Source organism: Choloepus didactylus, chromosome 2 (assembly GCF_015220235.1).
Source record: "Choloepus didactylus isolate mChoDid1 chromosome 2, mChoDid1.pri, whole genome shotgun sequence".
In the NCBI taxonomy this organism is placed as follows: Eukaryota; Metazoa; Chordata; class Mammalia; order Pilosa; family Megalonychidae; genus Choloepus; species Choloepus didactylus.
Window position 1 is genome coordinate 30,711,404 of NC_051308.1, and position 16,458 is coordinate 30,727,861.

The window sequence follows — 16,458 nt, forward strand, 5'->3', positions numbered from 1 at the left end:
TTCACTAGGCATTTATGATTTATGGATTTATGTTGCTTAGAAGGTTTGGGAAGTTTTCCCCAACAATTTCTGTGAATACTCTTCCTAGATCTTTATCCTTCTCTTCCCCTTCTGGAACACCAATGAGTCTTATATTTGGCTGTTTTATATTATCTATCATATCCCTGAATTCTGTTTCAATTTTTTCTATTTTTCTCCCGTTCTTTCTTTTGTTCTTTCATGTTTTCTTCAAGGTCACTGATTCGCTGTTAGTTTCCTCTAGTCTTGCACTATGAGTATCCAGAACCTTTTTAATTTGATCAAAAGTTTCTTTTATTTCCATTTGATCATCTATTTTTTTATTTACTTTTGCTATTTCTTCTTTATGCTCTTCTAGGGTCTTCTTCATGTCCTTTATATCCTGTGCCATGCTCTCATTGTTTGTCTTTAGCTCTTTGATTAATTGTGCCAAGTATTGTGTCTCCTCTGATATTCTGAATTGGGTGTTTGGGTTTGGGTTATCCATATTATCTGGTTTTTTCATATGCTTTAAAATTTTCTGTTGTTTTTGGCCTCTTGGCATTTGCTTAACTTGATAGGTTCTTTTAGGATATGTAGGCTAATTCAAAGACTAATCTCTAATTTGTGAGATCTACAGCTTGGTGGAGTATACTTTCTCTAACTAACCAGCATGTGGAGTCCATGAGCCACCTGTTCCCCTCAAGCCAGTTCTCCCCAGCTTTGTCTTTGTGGTGAGTGGGGGTCTGAATCTTGTGGGGGTCCAATTGGTGCACCAAGTTTGCATGTGTAGTTGGTGCTTCCTGCCCTGAATGTGGGGCATGTCTGAGCAATTAGGAAGGGAGGGCAGCTTTAATAATCAAACCTCCCAGGTGGTCCTGGAGATTTAAAGCCTTTGCAAGAGTCTAAACCTTTAGTTCAGTCTTGCCACAATTTGTCTCTGCCTCTGACCCACAAGTCCTTGGTATTGGCATATTGTCCCTGGGACTTGTGAGTGGGTCCCTCTTCTAAGCAGTTCCCTCCTAGGACTTCTGAGGGAAGACTGCTATGTCACAAGTGAGCACCATCCCCCAGAGGATCTTCTGGGCTTCAGGGCCATGTAGGAGCGTTCCCAGCCTGCTGAAAGGATGGCTGTATGGGCCATGTTAATTTCCCCATTTTTGCATAGCTCCGCCTGCCTAGCTGCAGGTGCATGAAAGACTGTTGTCCACACCAGATATTGTAGCATGTGCGCATGTTGCTGGAAACACTTTCCCTTGTACTGGGTTGTTTGGCGCAGCTCTGGGCTGTGGCGCTGGGCAGGAGCATTCCCAGCCTGCCGGGAAGATGGCTGTATGGGTTATTTTCCTCTTTTGGCTATTCTCTGCCTTCCTAGCTCCGAAACAATTAACAGCAGGTGCGCAAAAGGCTATCGTCCACACTAGATATTGAGGTGTGCCCACAGGGTTGTGGTGATGCAGTTCCTGCTGTGCTTCACTGTGCGGTTCTCACTGCGGTATCTACAGCTGCTTTTGTGTTTTTAAAACTAGTCCAGGAGGCGCTAAGATGGCGGCATAGAGTGGAGTGGAAGACTGTTAGTCCCCCTCTGGAACAATTCATAAATGACAAAAAACTAGTAAATAACCTGGAATAACTGCGGGGAGACAGAGGTGACTGTCCACTCATCATCCACCAACCTGAATTGGGAGGATTGCCCGAGATCACAGCATAAAATCTGTAAGTAAAACTGCAGACCCGCGCTGAGAGCCAAGAGCCCCTCCCTCACGGAAGCCTCGCGGTGGTAGAGAGCAGCACTCTCTCAGCCCAGCTCCAACTGGGGTTTTAATGTTAACTGCTCAATACAGGCAGTGAATCCTCAAAAAGCAGACAGAGGTTTTTGGTGACAAATGACCTTGGGAGAGTCGGTGGACATATCTGTCTTGGGACGGGGAGCCGAGAGGATTGGGTGCTCTCTCTGGCTGACAGGTGAACCTGGGATATTTTCTGTCCCTTTGTCTGTCTATGGAGAAAACCCCAGCCATTTTCAGCCCGCAGCACTTTGCAGTAAAGACAGCCTCAGCCATTTAAAAATCAATATTGATATGCAGATGACCTCTCTGGAGGGGGCATAGCTTCCCAAGAGGAAAGGGAGGGGCCCAGCTCTACTGCCTGCCTTTCCAGAACCAGACCCCAAAGCCTGGGGGAGGAGAGCCACAGGCCACAAACTCTTAAATAGGCAGTGACAGGCTGACAGGTGCACCTGCCAGGCAGAAAAGCACAGGTGTGTCAATCCTCTAAAAAAAACCATCAGGGAAACCAGATACTGAATATTTCCTCCCTCTGTGACCTGAGCCTGTTCTCGTCTGGGAAAACTTGATTGGGGTGGCCTAGGAGGTCAGATGCCTAGACAACAGAAAACTACAACCTCCACTAAGAAAAACGAAGCTTATGGCCCAGTCAAAGGAACAAATGTACATTTCAACTGAGATACAGGAATTTAAACAACTAATGCTAAATCAATTCAAAAAGTTTAGAGAAGATTTCACAAAAGAGATAGAGGCTGTAAAGAAAACACTGGGCATACATAAGGCAGAAATCGAAAGTTCAAAAAAACAACTATGGAAATGAAAGGCACAACACAAGAGACGAAAGACACAATGGAAACATACAACAGCAGATCTCAAGAGGCAGAAGAAAACACTCAAGAATTGGAGAACAAAACACCTGAAAGCCTACACGCAAAGGAGCAGATGGAGAAAACAATGAAAAAATATGAGCAACATCTCCGGGAACTTAAAGATGAAACAAACTACGAGAATGTACATGTCATTAGTGTCCCAGAAGGAGAAGGAAAGGGAAAAGGGGCAGAAGCAATAATAGAGGAAATAATCAATGAAAATTTCCCATCTCTTATGAAAGACATAAAATAACAGATCCAAGAAGTGCAGCGTACTCCAGACAGAATAGATCTGAATAGGCCTACGCCAAGATGCAATAATCAGAAAGAATCCTGAAAGCAGCAAGAGAAAAACAATCCATCACATACAAAGGAAACTTAATAAGACTGTGTGGATCTCTCAGCAGAAACCATGGAGGCAATAAGGAAGTGGTGTGATATATTTAAGGTACTGAAAGAGAAAAACTGCCAACCAAGAATCCTATATCCAGCAAAGCTGTCCTTCAAATATGAGGGAGAGCTCAAAATATTTTCTGACAGACAATGAGAGACTTTGTGAACAAGCCACCCGCCCTACAGGAAATACTAAAGGGAGCACTACAGAGTGATAGGAGAAGACAGAGTGCATGGTTTGGAACACAATTTTGGGAGATGGTAGCACAGCAATGTAAGTACACTGAACAAAGATAACTATGAATATGGTTGAGAGAGGCAGGTCGGGAGCATGTGAGACAGCAGAAGAAAGGAGGAAAGATAAGAAATGGGACTGCAAAACTTGGTGAAATCTAGAGTGTTCAACAATTGTGATAAAATGTACAAATGTTCTTTTATAAGGGAGAACAAGCAAATGTCAACCTTGTAAGATGTTAAAAATGGGGAGGCATTGGGGGAGGGATGCAATCAACATCAACTAGAGACTGTAACAGAATCATTGTATCATGCTTCCTTTAATGTAACAAAGGCAATATACCAAGGTAAATGTAGATAAGAGGTGGGGATAGGGGAGGCATGTTAGATACTTGACACTGGTGGTGGTGTCTGATTCTTTACTTTGATTTAAGGTTACTTTTCCTTTTGCTACTTCCTAGCTGTCATTTTTTTTCCTCTTTCTTTTGCCTCTCTACCTTCTTTGACTCTTCCTCCTGCCTTGTGGAAGAAATGTAGATGCCCTTATATAGATAGTGGTGAAGGTGGTGAACACATAAATATGTGACCATACAGAGAACCATCGATTGTTTACTTAGGATGGAATGTATGGTGAGTGAACAAAACCATCTTAAAAAAAAAAAAAATGGGTTGATGACAAAACCTCAAGGGCAATATACTGAGTGAATAAACCAGACACATAAGAACAAATATTGCAGGGTCTCACTGATAAGAACTAATTATAACATGTAAACTCATAGACATGAAATATAAGGTACGAGGATTTAGGATGAGGCTTAAGAATAGGGAGCAGTTGCTTAGTATGAGCAGAATGTTCAACTAGGACGAACTTAAATGTTGGGAAATGAACAGAGGTTTCGGTAGCAAGATGTGAGAATAACTAACAGTACTGAATGGTGCGTGAATGAGGTGGAAAAGGGAAGCTCAGAGTCATATATGTCACCAGAAGGAAAGTTGGAGGTCAAAAGATGGGAATGTATAAAACTGAACCCTGTGGTGGGCAATGTCCATGATTAACTGTACAAATATTAGAAAACTCTTCTATGAACCAGAACAAATGTATGACAATGCAACTAGAAGTTAATAATAGAGGGGCATATAGGGAAGAAATATATACCTATTGCAAACTATATACTACAGTTAGTAGTATTTCAATAATGTTCTTTCATAAACAGTAACAAATGTACTATACCAACACTACGAGTCAACAATTGAGGGGGGTTGGTTAGAGATTGGGAGGATTTGAGTTTCCTTTTTTCTTTTTACATCTTTTTTATTTCTTGTCTAGAGTAATGAAAAGGTTCTAAAAATTGGACAAAAATTAAGTGTGGTGATGGATGCACAGCTGTATGAAGGTACCACAGGCAACTGTACACTTTGGATCTTGGGATAATTGTATGGTATCTGAACAATCCCAATAAAAATTAAAAAAAAAACCTAATCTGTCTCCAAATGCCAATGCACAGTTTCCCCACACCGCAGTGCGTCTGACGGATATTTAGCAGCTTACTCACTCGTTTGAGAACGCAGACTCCCAGTTTCACCAAGTGCTTGGTCCCTGTGGATTTAGCAGACCTTGTCCAGCTGGTGCATTGCTGGAACTGGTGTTCTGGGTCACTTTCTGGCTTTTATCTAGTATTTTTCACAGTGATGTTTTTGCCCTCTCTCCTAACCACCATCTTCCTGAAGCCTCCCTTCTATTTTTATGAAGAAGGGGTGCTGGACTTTGTTAAATGCCTTTTCTGCATCATTTGAGGTGATCATGTGTTTTTTTTCCTTCATTCTGTTAATGTGGTATGCCATGGAATTCAGTTTTCTAGTATTATGTTAAGAATTTTTGCATCTATATTCATTTCTTGTATCTTTTTCTGGCTTTGGTGTCAGGGTGATGCTGGCCTCCTAGTATGGGATAGGAAGTGTCCCTCCTCTTCAGTTGTTTTAGATGTGTTTGAGCAAATTGGTATTAATTCTTCTTGGAATGTTTGATGAAATTCCCCTTTGAAGCCATCTGGTCCTGGGCTTTTCTTTCTTTGGGAGGTTTTTGATTACTGATTTGATCTTCTATTTCTTACTTCTGTGTTTCTGGGAATTTGTCCATTTCATCTAGCTTACCTAATAATCATAGCATCTTCTTATAATCCTTTTTATTTCTGTAGGGTCAGTAGTAATCCCCCGCCCCTTTCATTTCTGATTTTAGTTGTGTCCTCTCTCTTTTTTTAGCTGAAGGTTTATTGATTTTATTGATCTTCTCAAAAGAACCAACTTTTGATTTCATTGATTCTATTATCTCTGCTCTGAATTCCTTCTTTCTGCTCACTTTGGGTTTAGTTTACTCTTTTTACTGTTTCCTCCAAATGTGAAGTTAGAAATCAATCTCAAATCAATCAGTGACCTAAGTATTTAAAGCTCTAAAATTTCCTCTGAGCACTGCCTTTGCTGCAACCCATAAGTTTTGTTATGCTTTCATTCTCATTCACCTGAACATTTCCCAGTTTCCCTTGTGATTTCTTCTTTAACCCATGTCGAGTTGTTTTTTTTTTTTTAATTTTCAGTGAATGTTCCAGTTCTCTCTCTGTTACTGATTTCTAGCTTCATTTCATTGTGGCCAGAGAAGATACATTGTGTGATTTCAATATTTTTAAATTTCTTGAGACTTGTTTTGTGACATAGCTTATGATTTATCCTAGAGAAGAAAGTATATTCTGCTGGTGTTGGATGAAGTATCATATATATATATATATATATCTGTTAAGCCTAGTTCATTTATGGTATTATTCAAGTCTATTTCCTTATTGACCTTCTGCGGACATATTCTAGTCATTATTGAAAATAGTGTATTGAAGTCTCCTGCTCTAATGTAGAACCATCTATTTCTCCCTTTAAATCCATCAATACTTGCTTCATATATTTGGGGCTTTGCTCTTAGATGCATATATATATTTATAATAGTTATGTCATCTTATCTGACTAGCCACTTGTTCAGAATATAGCCTCCTCCTTTGCCCTTGTAACAGTTTTTGACTTAGTGTATTTTATCTGATATTACACCAGCTCTCTTTTGGTTACTGTTTTCATGGGATACTTTTTTCCCCTCCTTTCACTTTCAACCTACTTGTTTGTTTGAATTTAAGATGAGTCTCTTATGAACAGCTTATAGCTGTGTTGTGTGTGTGTGTTTTTAAATCCATTCTGCCAATCCTTGCCTTTTCCCTGGATAGTTGAATCCATTTACATTTCATGTAACTACTGATAATTCAGAACTTACTTCTGCCATTTTTCTATTTCATGTTTGTAAGGCTTATACATTTTTTGTTTCTCAATTCTTCCATTATTTGATATGTTATAGTGAGCTATTTTGAGCTCCTTCTCATTTCCTTCTGTGCATATTTTTCCAATATTTTCTTTGTGGTTACCATGGGGCTTATATTTAATATCCTAAATCTATAACAATCTCATTTGATTTGCTACTAACTTAACTTCAAGAGCATTACAAACTGTGTTCTTGTAACCAACTATTCACTCACCTTGTGTTGTTCTTATCACAAATTAAATCTTTATGCTGTGTGTCCAGTACCATACATTTTTCTTTTCTTTTTAAGCTTCTGCATTTTAGATCTGTAAGAAGAAAAAAAGTAAATTATACAATATAATACTGACATTTATAATTATTCATGTGATTACTGGAGATCTCTTATTGGAGGTCTTTTATAATCTTTATGCTGCTTTCACTCATTGTCTAGTGTACCTTCCTGTCTATCTGAATAACTCTAACATTTCTTGTAGGGAGATATACTGGTGATCTCTCTCAGCTTTTGTTTATCTGGGAATATATTTCCTTCATTTTTGAAAGACAGTTTCACTGTATAAAATTCTCAGCTGGCAATTGTTTTCTTTCAGCACTTTAAATAGTTTGTCCCACAGCCTTCTTGCCTCCATGGTTTCTGATGAGAAATTGGGACTTAAACTTACTGGTGCTCCTTTTGTATGGCATGTTGTTTCCCTCTTTCAGCTTCTAGGATTTTCTTTGGCATTCGACAGTCTGATTGTGTGTCTGACAATTGTTCTCGGGTTCATGGGCTTCTTGAGTGGGTACATTCATGTCTTTTATTAAATTTTGGAAGTTTTCTCCCATTATTTCTTGGAATATGCCTTCTGCTATTTTCTCTCTTTCTGAGACTCCCATAAATATTGGCATTCCTGATGGTGTCCCACAAGTCTCTGAGGCTTTGTTCACTTTTCTTCATTCTTTTTTCTTTCTGCTCCTCTGCAGAATGATTTCAATTTTCTTGTCTTCAGGATTACAATTTTTTTTTTCTTCTGCCAACTCCAATCTGGGGAACCCCTCTGGGGAACTTTTTATTTCAGTTATTGTGGTCTTAAACTCCAGTATTTATGTCTGGTTCCTTTTTAGAATTTGTCTCTCTATTGAAATTTTCATTTTGCACATAGTGTTTTCCTGACTACTTTTAGTGCTTTCTACATGTTTTATTTTAGCTCTTTAAGGCTATAAGATCATTTTTTAAAAGTCTTTGGTATATTCAAAGTCTGATTTTCTTTGTTGATGGTTTCTGGACTTTCATCTTGTTCTCTTGAATGGTCATCATTTCCTGTTTCTTTCTCTTGTAATCTTTTGTTGCACACAGGACCTTTTAATATTTTCAAATGTTAACTCTGGAATTTAGTCTCTGAGTTGTCTGTTTCTTAAGCTTGTATAAAATTAGTGATATGACAGATTTCCTTTGTACCAAAAGCTAACAGAAACAAACCAATGTAATAGACATCTTTCACAGTCTTTGCAAATTAGGTCTGTGTTGGCTGGTGCTCTCCTTCAGAGTTTAGAATTCTCCTGTTTTCAGGGATCTGAATGACTTCTCTTCTCTTTATAAAGTGGACTTCCCCACCTTCCTGGGTGCTGTTCTGTATGTCTTAAAACTGGTGATCCTTTGCCCCAAGCCACTTCTATTTGATCAATTGTTATACTGATTTAGGTGACACAAGCTGCTTCTGCCTGTGGGGCAAGTTCTGGGACAGGTAGCCAGAGACAAGTTACCTGGTTCAGACTTTCAGGTTGCTACCTGATTGAGAGTGCAGGCTGGCTCCACATAACACCAGGGTGGGTGTGAAGGAAGGGTTGGCAAGGGTGCCACAAGCTTTTTCTACCACTTAAGTTGCCTTTTTCTTAATTCAGTGCTCACCTACTAATTGCAACACTTTAACTGTTTTCTAGGCCTCTGGGAAAGATGCTCTGCCAGGTTTTTTTGTTCAAAGATTCTATGGGAGAATGAAACCCTGGAGCAACTCACACTGCCATATTGGTCAATTGCTCTTAAAATTTCAAGGATCTAAAATTACAATTAGAATTAAGGGCCATATAAGTAAGTTAACTAGCAAACAATGTTCTGTTGTCCACTTGAGTGAGGCAGAACATCAGGCAGGAAGAAGCACCAATGCTGCTTAAGGCAGGCAGAATGAGACCTTCAAAAAAAGGGGCAGATTTAGGTGTGACCCCTGCATTATGGGCTCAGCATTCAAGTGATGATTCTTCCCCACTTGTTCTGAGTCACCATCATCCTTTTTTTCAGTTGACTTGGAGCAAGTTTTGGAGCTGGATTCCCTGGAGTACCTGGAAGCCCTTGAGTGTGTGACTGAGCGCCTGGAGAGCCGTGTCAACTTCTGCAAGGCTCATCTCATGATGATCACCTGCTTTGATATCACTTCGAGGCGCCGGTAAAGAGATCCGGGTCCCTGTCCTAACCAGTGCCCCTCACTGCCCAGGACTTCACAGAGACAGTCATGCTCACCCAGGCCCTCTGTGTTGGCAGCACTCAAAGACAATAGGATGAGGATGAAGGTTGGTGGCAAGTCCAGAGGGAGCGTTGAGAGGAAGGCGATTTTTCCTTTGTTTTCTGTAGGAAAGGTGCAAACACCAAACACACATGGAAGGAGGAAATGATGGGAAGCCCAAGGGATGGCAAAGCCTGTGAGACTGAAAAAGCACTTTGAGGAACCTTAAAGAACTTGTTTGTACATAAGAACTGCTAGCAAAAGAGACCTCACTCTTCTCTTGCTTCTGTGAGAAAGGGGGAGGGTGGATGTAGGATTGTGGTTGGAAGCTAAAACAAAACAATGCGAAATTACCAGAATGACTGATTAAAGTGCCTTGCAAATCTTTATTATTATCTGAACATTTATGTTCATACCTTCTTGTGTACAGATGGTGCTAGACAAGATTAAACAACACAAAAAGATCACATTTTTGAAATGTATTTACAGCTCATTTTCTCTTGGTGTTTTATCCTATTTCTGACTTGCTATTTCTAAGTAACTTGTATTTGTAGAGATATTTCCTAATCAGTATTGCATATGAATAAATGTTAACTGCCATTTATGGTTATTCTGGTAAGGCCACTCAAACAGAGATTTCATCAGCACAATCCAGTGTTTCCAAAGAAGGTTTTGTGCAGCAGACAATGCTGGATAGTCAGTATGCTGGCCACAGAGCAGGTGCCCTTGAGCTTTGGAGATGGAAGAAGGGACAGGGGCTTGCATCTGTAAGGGAAAAGGAATCAGTTGTGATCCTATTTCTGACTTGCTGTTTCTAAGTAACTTGTAGGTGGGATGTCTGTTCCACATGCTGTTTCCCCTGAGTCCTGACACATGTACTGGTTCCTTTACCCACAAATCCAGGATTTTGATGGCCTCCAAAAAGTTTTCATATTCATTTTTTATTCCAAAGCCTCTGAATTGAATGGCTGAATGAAAGCAATGGAGCCTTATTTTTTGTTTTCATAATTTATTAATTCATAGACTATTCTTCCCTACTCTTTGGTGTTTGATATCTTCCCCAGTTGAGAGACTGTCTCAGACTTTTATTTGCTCAGCGACTCCAGCTGTGTTGCTTTAGGACAAGAAAGGATCTTGGGGTTGCATATGTAATCTACTTTTCTGTTGTCCAGAGTACTGTTTAAGAGGAAGAAGTTCAGTTCTAAAGCCTCCATACCAAGGAGGAATAAAGCTTAGCCCCTCAACCTCAGCACCAGAAGGCAGAGAGAGGTTTCTTCTCCGTAAGTTACATCACCTTGAGTAGGCAGAGTGACTTGGAGCAGAGTTTAATGAATATATAGACATGCAGGTCTTTGTTCCCAAGAATTTAGGACATTGTTCTCAAATTAAGATGTTCATCCCTGCAATGATTTCCTTAGGGATTACCACACCTATACTAGTGACCAAAGCATAAGACACAGAGTGTGGGCAAGGGACTTGCCAGTGACAGCTAAGGAGCTATCCTATCAGAATCCAGGAGTCTTCCGATCTTCCAGGTCGGGGCCAGGGCTCTCTCCATGAGTTCCTCCCAGACTTCCAGTTGGAGAAGGTGGTCTGGGTCTTGTCCGTAAGTACTGTTCAGTTTTCGCCCCCAAATGCAACATATTTTTCTTCCAGACTAGGCAGCCCCTGCTAACCAACTCCTCAGCTCCAGCTGTTCCCTCTGAGCCCTTGCATCACTGCTTCAGGCTAAATACCCAGCTTGGCTCAGCAAACTCAGTACAGAGGAACTGGAGTCTCATGAGCTTCCCATGGACCTGATCCCTTGGTAGTCCGAACAGGACCAATTGAGCTCACTTGTTTTGGAAGTCAGCCCCCTAGATTGTAGCAAGCTCCGTGATCACAAGTCCTGATTGGCACATTCTGTAAGAGTCTGTTCACCTGCCAAGGTGCACACAATCTGCTAGGTAAATGGGCCAAATTATGGTGCAGGGTTACTTGGAAGGGATCACTTTTCCCCTCTATCATATCCTCCAAATTTAACAGGTGTGTCACCTTGGTAAGCAGGGCCACCTCCAGCCCCTCAACTTCATCCCCATTCTGCAGGACATTCCCCTAACTCTGAGCATGCCTCTCAGCTTTGATCTCACGGCACTGTGTGAATGGACTTGCTTAACCATAACATCTTGAAAGCTTCTGGACCCAAGGAATACCAGTTGTTTTAGTTTGCTAACTGGCATCCCTTTGGTTGCTGGTTTGAAAGAGACTGCTTCATGAAAAGCCTTCAATTTGGGGATTTTCCTGATATTTTCCTGGTGAGTATTCTGGTTCTTGTTGGAAACAAATGCCTTTGATTAATAACCAGTGTGTTTCATTCTGCCCTTGCCACTCACCTCCCTAACCCTGAGGTCACTATGCTGCATTTATGTCCTTTACCCACCAACTTCAGAGCCCAAGGTGCCTTTCCTGGAGTGAAACTAAGTGGAGAAATCAATGGATTTAAAATCTAAATCAGAGGGACTTCTCCCAGGCGAGTAGTCTTTAGTTTGCCTCTTGCCTAAATCTACTTTTAGACATTTATAACAATGTTATGAGCTACCAAAAGGGTTGAATGAAACCAAGAGTTACCTTACCAAGTCAGATTGTCTTCCCAAGCTACTGTCGCCTGCTGCTCATGGAACAAGCTCCCAGGGTTCTGTAGACCATTGTGTTGGGCGACTTTGCATGGATGTTGTCCATTCTGGATTTTTTTTCTTTCTTTTGACCTAAATAGGATACAAACACCTTAATTTACCAACTACTAATAAACTCTGAAGAAGTACTGAATTTTAAGCTGTTATGTGCTTGTTCCTGCCTCTGCCCATAAATTGACTATATAGAGGTGATAATCTTTAGGTATAAAGTACAGCAGGCCTGGACAGCCATTGTGAAGAAGTCCCAATAACTGAATAATGCCTCATACGATGACTGGCATGAGGTAGTTCCCGATCTTCTTTTGGTTCTAGTGACAGATAACCCAGTAAGGCAAAGGGGATGACACAGATCCATTTCTTCTTCATTATTCACAACAAATGAAAGGACGAGAAAAATGTTTTTTTGAAATTAACATCTAGCTGTTCAAGCCCTAATTCCTTGTCTGGAATCTTCCCCCCACAAATATTTTAGTTTGAGGTGGGAACATTAGTAGCAGAAGAAAACTAAGATCCAAAAAACGGAAATAGTGATATTCTTTGCCTGGGAGTAAATCCATCTTGCATTTCATGATGGTGTTTCACGCTGAGAGAGAGCCATAGTTTGCTTTATCCTGGGCTTTCAGTCCCCACTGAGAGCTGCAATCTTTGATCTCCTTGTCCTTGAATTCCCCTTGCATCCTGGGGAAGCTGTCTCTAACTTTAATCTCTTCCAGATTTTAAATCAGAACACTCCCGTTGTTTTATCTCTAGTTGCTATGCTGAGCATGGGGAACTTGAAATGCAAATGTAGAGTTAGGTCCTGTATTGACACAGGTGGGAGTCACACAAGGAACCCGAGGAGGGGAGGTGGGTTTCCTCATGTTAGAATCTGGGTGAAAAGCCCCTCACCCAACTTGGGGAATTCAACAGGTGGGAATCTGACCCAGTCTGTCATAAATTCGCCCTAAACTTCAAGTCCAATGCGTTCCTGGAAGGTGGTAGTAATTTAATTATGGTCACATACATCATACAGTGTGGTGCTTCAAAAAGTATTACACACACATATAGACCTCATGTGGGCTGCACTGATTTCTGTTCAAGTGTTGAACAAGAAATGTCATGCCACTTGGGTGTATACCTTACGTCCTTAAAAACCAGCCTTCTTATCAATTTTGGTTAAACCACAAGCCCTCACAGGTGTTACTATTTGAAAGCAGCTGTCTGTCTGACCTTGATTTCTTGGGATATAAGGCAGGGCTGGCAAAAGCCCCACATATGTGTTCAATGCAAACAGAATTGCCTGTGTCATTGGCCGCTATTGACGTGTGACCTCACCAAAGTAGTGATGAATTAAATGTACTTACGACCCATATTAAAAAAAAAAAAAAAAAAAAGATTTTAAACTGTACAAGAAATGACTAAAGACGAGTTAATTTCAAAATTGAAACAGAATAATTCATGAATTTACTCATTCTTTCCTGTTGGAATATTAGCCTACTCTTTAAACATATACAAAGATTTCCAAAATTTTAAAGGCATTATATTTTAAGCCCTGAAACTATGCCAGTAAGAAACAGGATTAAAATCATGTTTGCTATGAGTTGTGCTGAATAAACTGCCCATTCCCACGTCCCCGGGCCTCTCCACCTGTGGCAGTCTGGCTGCGCTCCCCACAACGCAACGAACACTTCCCCCTGCCACCCCTGAGACCTGAGGGCCTGAAAAAAGGCCAGGGCATCCCTGCTTTTCTCTGAGCCACATAAAACAAAGCCAAGGTTAAGTTTCACTGACACTGCCAGTAAATGGGTTCAAATTTCGGGGGTGGAGATGAACAGGTGGTAGAAATATACTGTTCCTTTTAATTATAATATCTCTTTTCCTCCACCAAATATCTGTCAACATTTTCACATAAAAACTCATAAGTTGGATCACTTTGTGTCCCTGACAAAATATATATCTTTTATTACAAATTGTTCATTATTTCCAGATAGAAACTTAATTCCAATTCAAAAAAAAAAAAAAATGCTCTTGTACATTAAACTCGTCTTCTCAAAATCAAACAAAAAACAAATTCTTAGAAGCTAGTTTATCTGTCCCTAAAAAAAACATTCTGCTTTTGGGTGGCCCTACTCAGAAACTGAGATGATGTCACAATATTGGACATCGAGTGGTGCTTGAGGCAGCATCAAGCTTTTATTGCATATAATTAATATTCCCTGAGATAGTTGTTCCCAATGTCCATGTGTGTTGGGGTGAGTACTGAAATACAGGCATCACCCATCTATTTTATGTATTCATAGAAATTACCTTCAAAAATAAAAAAGGCTCATTCCTTCATGCCCCATACTGCTAACATCTCACATTGTCATACTCAATTTATGAAGAAGCTATAATTTATTTGTAAGCTCAGGATGTTGTTTTATAGCATTGCTTGTGTTTTATAATTTATTTGTACATCATGGTTGGAAATGCTATCCAAGTGCTATGCATTGAAGTGTAAGTTTGGTGGCTCTGTCTGTGGATATGTTTTTTCCCCTGCTCTAGCAAAATTGGCTAGTGGAGACATAAGCTGGGAGGAGGAATGATAAATAAACCAGGAGAACAGGGATTAGGATCCAATCCTCAAAGTATAGGGCTTAGTTCAAAGTCTAAGCTGTTTCTATAGTAAGCACCAGAAGGGGAAAAGATCCTTTCCTTTTGAATTCGATGATACTGGGCTTGGAAATCAGCCTCCGCGGGCCTGGGTGAAAGAGGATCCAGCCTCTTCCTACTGGTTCAATACCAAATTTCTAAGAAAAACGCTGACTGTTTTAGGTTTCCACATTTCCCCAAGACCCCATCCCACCCCCGGTGCTCCTGAAGGGGGTTTAGGAAAGCTTCTAGTTTCTTATCTTAAATTTACATAGTATCTGTTTTTTCTGGAGAAGCCAAAGCACTTTAGTGAGTCTTACAACCCATAATGCTTAAGGCATCTTGTCCCCTCACTGCATCCCTGAGTGGCAGGGAGGGGCTGGGGTCAGTAGTCTCATTTGAGAGGCAGCTAAACCTAGGAGAAAAAGCCTTGAGCTAGGAGTAAGGAAACCAGGTGTCAGGCCTGGTTTTGTCACTAGCTATGCAACCTTGGGCAAGTCACTGAACTTCGCTGGGCCTCAACGGAAAATTGGGGGTAATGATAGCTGCCCTTCTGGGATGGTTTGAAGAGAAAATGGTATAAGTGACAGGAAGTGCTTTGAGGAAATTAAAGCTCTATGTAAGAGCTAGGGATAAGCATTTGTAGATGAAGAAACTGAAGTCAACAGTTAATGGTTGGCCTAAGTTCACCTAGAAGTTTTACAGCCCAACTGGGACTAGAATCCAGCACATTGGACTCCCAGGGTTTGCTCTTCCTATTAAATTGCACCAGATGTGTGCATAGGTGAATGCACAGAACAGAAGATGTGTGGCCTGGTGGAAGAGCCTGGTCAGAAAAACATGGTTCTTATCTCAGCTTTGACAATAGTCCTATGGCCTTGGATGCATTACCTAATTTCTCTGAACTCAGTTTTCTAATCTGTAAAATGAGGACATTGTGTTAAATAATCTTTGTGGATCCTTCAGCTCTAGCTCTGACGCCATGATTAGCAATGTATGTATGTATATATAAATGTGCTTATCTGTGGAAATGGTCCCAGTTGAAAATTGGAGACAAGGCCTGCCCAAGTGCATTTATTGTGTAAGAAAGGTCATAAAATTGTTTTAAAATTCGGTGTAGTATTTAATGCCATGGTTTTAAATTCATCGTTTAACTGAGAAAAGGTTGGTGCAGTTTTAAAAATTGACTTCTTAGCTCATAAGTGTTTACTGTTAAGATACTTTCAAATAAAGTTCATCTGTTAAAGTCAGAAATTCACCTATTCTATACTTGGGCAGGTCCCAACAGCCTATTTGCAAACAGGCTGTTTTGTGTGTATGGGCCTTCATATAGCTCTATAAAAGTTAGCTGTTGGCTTGATCATGATAAATGTAAGCAGTTTACCTGGAGAACAGTCCAGAAAAGAGAGTTATAGTTCTTACAAACTGGTGACATGAATCCATTCAGCTGTGTGCCATTTCCAGTGTGAAGACATTGTTTGCTGGCTAAGATCTCTGACTTTCTGTGGCATATGAGGTGTAAAATGTTGTCAAAAAGAATCTGGTGTTTAAAAGAATCAAACTATGGTGGCATTAAATGTTCACTTTTATTCCACCCAGAGTCACAAATTCCTCTCTATCCAATTTATCCTTCTGTAAAGATGAGGGAAAGCAACTCAAGGCCTGGGGTGGGTACCTCTTACTAGAGCTACAAGGCCTGGAGCCCGAGGCTTGCTCCCAGGCCCCACAGGACTTTCCGGGATGAGGCCTGGCCAGCCCACCTGTGGGGCAGGCCGCCAACAAGCTCACATGCTGAGCCAGGCGTGGGGCAGACGAGGGCTCAGTCACAGAGCTCCTGGCAGTGTTCTGTGACCATGAGAGTGGGCCACTGGGCTGGTGAACACACATGACGTGGGTTAAGAAGCTTCATGTTGATGCTGTGATTTCCTTTTGTGTGTGTGTGTGTGTCAACCAGTAATTCAGCCTCATTCCAGTACCTCTGGGGCATGCACAAAATAAGGGCATTCTCAGTCATTGCAGATTGGTTGGGCCTGAACACATAGACCCCTTGTTACAACGATGCCTGTCTCAACT

General features: G+C 40.8%; 1 protein-coding gene across 6 annotated transcripts in view; it reads left to right on the plus strand.

The window, feature by feature from the left end:
- The window catches only part of KIF26B (kinesin family member 26B), a 534,059-nt gene extending 518,080 nt beyond the window's left edge, over positions 1 to 15,979 (plus strand). For all 6 annotated transcript variants that reach the window (XM_037822508.1, XM_037822516.1, XM_037822521.1 and 3 more), the window contains one exon: positions 8,902 to 15,979. In XM_037822508.1, the coding sequence (XP_037678436.1) occupies positions 8,902 to 9,050 (149 nt within the window). In that variant the 3' untranslated portion in view covers positions 9,051 to 15,979. The remainder of the gene's footprint in view (positions 1 to 8,901) is intronic.
- Positions 15,980 to 16,458: the final 479 nt, after the last annotated feature.